This window comes from Haplochromis burtoni, unplaced genomic scaffold (genome assembly GCF_018398535.1).
Source record: "Haplochromis burtoni strain Fernald_Lab_line unplaced genomic scaffold, NCSU_Asbu1 Contig_712, whole genome shotgun sequence".
NCBI classification, from domain to species: Eukaryota; Metazoa; Chordata; class Actinopteri; order Cichliformes; family Cichlidae; genus Haplochromis; species Haplochromis burtoni.
This window is the reverse complement of record NW_024583073.1, coordinates 3,298-7,359: the sequence shown is the minus strand read 5'-3', so window position 1 is coordinate 7,359 and position 4,062 is coordinate 3,298. Positions and strand designations below refer to the sequence as shown.

The 4,062-nt window shown below is 40.0% G+C and overlaps 1 protein-coding gene across 2 annotated transcripts; it reads left to right on the top strand.

Moving 5' to 3' along the window:
- Positions 1-1,709: 1,709 nt before the first annotated feature.
- Positions 1,710-3,880, top strand: LOC102305682 (calcium homeostasis modulator protein 3-like). Of its 2 annotated transcripts, XM_042215406.1 has the most exons (4): positions 1,710-2,014; positions 2,111-2,533; positions 2,891-3,018; positions 3,106-3,880. In XM_042215406.1, exons 2-4 carry the CDS (start codon positions 2,247-2,249, stop codon positions 3,318-3,320), a joined length of 630 nt encoding a protein of 209 aa, XP_042071340.1. In that variant the 5' UTR covers positions 1,710-2,014; positions 2,111-2,246; the 3' UTR covers positions 3,321-3,880. The 2 variants fall into 2 exon arrangements, with proteins under 2 accessions (XP_042071340.1, XP_014185668.2); XM_014330182.2 differs by having other exon boundaries at positions 1,710-2,533.
- Positions 3,881-4,062: the final 182 nt, after the last annotated feature.

Below are 4,062 nucleotides of genomic sequence, written 5' to 3'. Positions count from 1 at the left end.
GTCTGGGCCTCTTTGCTTAGGCTGCTGCCCCCGCGACCCGGCCCCGGACAAAGCGGATGAAGATGGATGAGTTGAACCCACTGATCGGTTGGCTCGACTCTGAACTGAAGCTCTGACAGTGACGCATGCATGGATTTTAAGACTTGTGGTGATGGCTTGATGACTCGTAAAAGCTTATATGAGCTTGTCTTGTAGTAGAGGATGGAGAGGGAATGCCTGGCTGGTTAATTTACTTTGGGTAAGGTAGCGATAACTACTGTGCCAGTTTCTGAAATGTACAGCGGTGAGAGTAAGCAGAACTGAAATACTGATTAGAAGACAACTGCTTGCCATAAAAATAACCCCCAAAACCGGCAGAGAGGCAAGCAGAATTCCACCGAACATCGAAGAAGATGATAATGCTATGTTGGATGCTGTCAGAACCACAAGTCTGCTTGGATTGCTGTCTCGAATAACTGCATTTAGATGATGCTAGTGAGAGCACTTGAGAAGTGAAGGGACACCTTGAGGAATTAGGCCTATTTGCGAGTTCAAATGTCTTAAAAGGAGTAATAAAGGACAAAACCTGGTATCCAAACAATGACCAAAGAATCAGAAACAGACTTAATGAGGGGGGTCTAATGGTCTAACATCCTTCAGTGGGCCCTATTCTCACTGCCCACCACTATAGAGACCAACAGGTCTTTGCCATAGAGTACCAGAATTGACAGGTCCACCACTGGCACTCTGTGTTGATTCTATCTATCTATCTATCTATCTATCTATCTATCTATCTATCTATCTACCAACCAGACATTCTGATGAACTCACATGTTGGTCATCCTCAGACTTACCAGTTGACTATTTAAGCTGGAGGAATTTTCAGCTATGTATACATTCTTCCACAACCCTCAGACTGACAGGCAAAATAATTCAGTTTCTGGCTGCATTTATTAATGTCACCAACACTATTTACAGTCTGTCTGACCACTTAGACATTTGTCTCATCCTTGGGCTATTCTGAACTTTCCGATTCAACTCAATTCTGTTTTATTTATATAGCACCAACATTCACAACAGTTGCCTCAAGGTGCTTTATACTCACTAATTCAGATTTAGCCTCTCCTCCACCAAGTACAATTCAAGTTGCCTGCTTGAATACTGAAAAATCAAAAAATAAACAAACAAACAAACAAACAAAAAAACTAGCCACAATTTGCCTCCTTCTTGACTTGTTTATTACAACATATAAAAGCACATTTGGAATCAAATCCACATTCTAGCTACTGCTGTAGGACAGGTAAGTATCACCTTTTTTTAATTCCTTAAGTTCTATTTAGGACCATGTCTCTTATACTTATTAACATATACATCCAACTGTTAATTTAAACTGCTGACGGCCGAAAAAGGTCAAAAGTCATGTATATTCACAGGTACAGTTATTTTCCATTAGACATGTTAATTTTACAGCCTCTTTTGTAATTGTAACGATATTTCATCTATTTACAAAAGTAACAGGAAAATTCTGTAGAATGACAGACTGTTTTTACAGTGTACATTAGACCACAATATTATGGTTCATGTATTGAGCACTGCCATGCTCCTTTTTGAACATGAACTTTATTTGGAGTTGTGGTTGCTCGTTTTCCTTTTGTTTTGCTTTGTTCATTTGTCTCTTTTAATTCTATTTTGTTGTACTTTTTCAACATGTTCAAAATAAAGATTCAATCAATCAATCAATCACTGCCATGCTTTGAAATCCAGTTTTAGACCTGGAATAAAAGAAGCTGTGGCTTCTTTTATTTCTCTGTTCACCGTTGACAATTCTGAGTGCTGCTTTAAGAGTATAGCAGGGTGTGTCCACACAGCTTTGTTACCCGCTCAGGCAACCCAGTATCACGTGGTCTCAGCCTCTCCCTGGTTCACTGCCAGGCTCCCTTTCACTACAGCTTCACTAAAGCTTGAGTGGTTAATACTCAGACTTCTCAAACTACAGATTTATGCATTTTCTTTAAAAGCACTGACATATTGTGAGGTAAGTGAACTGCTAAGTGTTTTGTTTTTTACAGAATATAAAATATTTTGTAGGGCTTTAAATTATCACTGGAAATTTCTTCTTGTTTCCTGGCAGACTAAGCACGGTTTAGTTCATTCCTGCCTGAGGTGTTCAGTTTCTATTCCTGCCTGTAGCCTTTCAAAAAAGCAGCAGTTGGCTGATATTGCTGTTTTTACATCAACCTTGAACAAACCTACAATTTATTTAAGTTATGGAGCGCCTGAAGTTAGTCTTGCAGTACTTCCAGTCCAACTCCGAGTCCATCTCCAATGGAATTTGTATCATCCTCGCCCTGGTTAGTGTCAAGCTTTACACCAGCTTCGACTTTAACTGCCCGTGCCTCCCTCAGTACAACAAACTTTACTCTCTGGGAGTGATGATTGTCCCGCCTATTATACTGTTCTTCCTGGGAATCCTTGTCAACCGGCATACAGGTGTCATGATGGACGAGTGGATGAGACCCATTGGGAACAGATCCAAAAATCCTGCTGTTGTCAAGTAAGTCAAGAATTTGCTATCTAACAGAAGCACACAGACAGGCTGCTGTTGCTATTATATGTAACTGCACAGTAAATGAAGTGAAATGAAAGTACTGATTAGTACTAATTAAGTTCGGTGAAATCTGTAGTGTGCTGCATCACCTCTTGTTTTGATAGGTCTAGAGTGCAGGCAGAGCAGTTTATCAACTAGACTTTTTTTTTTACTATGGGATTTATTCCATAGTTCCATAATTTATTATCTATTTATTTCAGCATTAATGTGACCTTGTAGATGCAAGTCCCAAATCCAGATCCTTTTGTATTACACACCAAAGAAATGGACACTGTTCACATCTTTTCCTATTTTGTTTTGCAGGTACTTGTTCTCAGCCATGATCCAGAGGGCCCTGCTGGCACCAATGGTGTGGATCCTGGTCACTTTGCTAGATGGAAAGATCTTTATCTGTGCTTTCAGTGTGAGTGTAGACCCTGCACTCTTCTCAGGTAAACACATGCTAAACTATTCTTCTGTTAAATACCATCTTTTTAGTCTCACAACAGTTTTGGATGATATAAAGTTTGTTTCGACAGGTATGCCTAATAACACAGGTCTGGATGTTCTGAAGATCATGGCCAAAGTACCCTGTAAGGAGGACGTTATCTTCAGGAATAGTTCTTTCCGTAAAGCAGTTTCTCGTTATGTTCGCTGCCATTCACAGGTAAGTTCTCAGCCACATAAACAGTCCCTTGGGAATTATTATTTTTCAATGAACATTTGCTATTATTTAAAACCAACCTCCTATTAGTCTGTGAAGGATTTTACAGAAAGATGGATTGATCTGACCGAGTGTCAACCAATAAAGCAATTAGAATCTCGACCTTTTACATAGGAAATGTATTACTTACTTCAAAAAATTACAAACCCAGGGTGTCTATTATCGCTGAAAAAGGAGGCCTTTAACAATAAAATACTGTAAAAGCTTGATTTATTGGATCAATGGCAAGAATATTAGATCTGTAACAAATAACAGACATCTGCAACACTCACATCACATTAGCTCTGACACAAGCCCTGTCAGCAGTGAGGTGTTACCCAACAGCAAGAAGGGCTTGGACATGAACCTGAATAACTCAGCCGGAGCCCTTCTATGTTGAGCACCTGTGTGGGTTCCTCCCGGGTCACCAAAGACATGTTTGTTGAGTTAACTGGCAATTCTAAATTGGCCATAGGTGTGAAAGACTGCTTATTTCATTCTGCTGGCTGTGTGAGGGAACGGCAACCTGTCAGGGTGTGCAGGAACAGTTAACAAAAATGTATACAGGAAATTGTCAATTCAATTTATTTATACAGCGCCAAATCACAACTACAGGTGCCTCAAGGTGCTTTATATTGTAAGGTAGACCCTACAACAATACATACAGAGAAAAACTCAACAATCATATGACCCCCTATGAGCAGTTTGTCATATTTGGTGACAGTGGGAAGGAAAAACTTCCTTTTAACAGGAAGAAACCTACAGCAGAACCAGGCTCAGGGAGGGGCGGGGC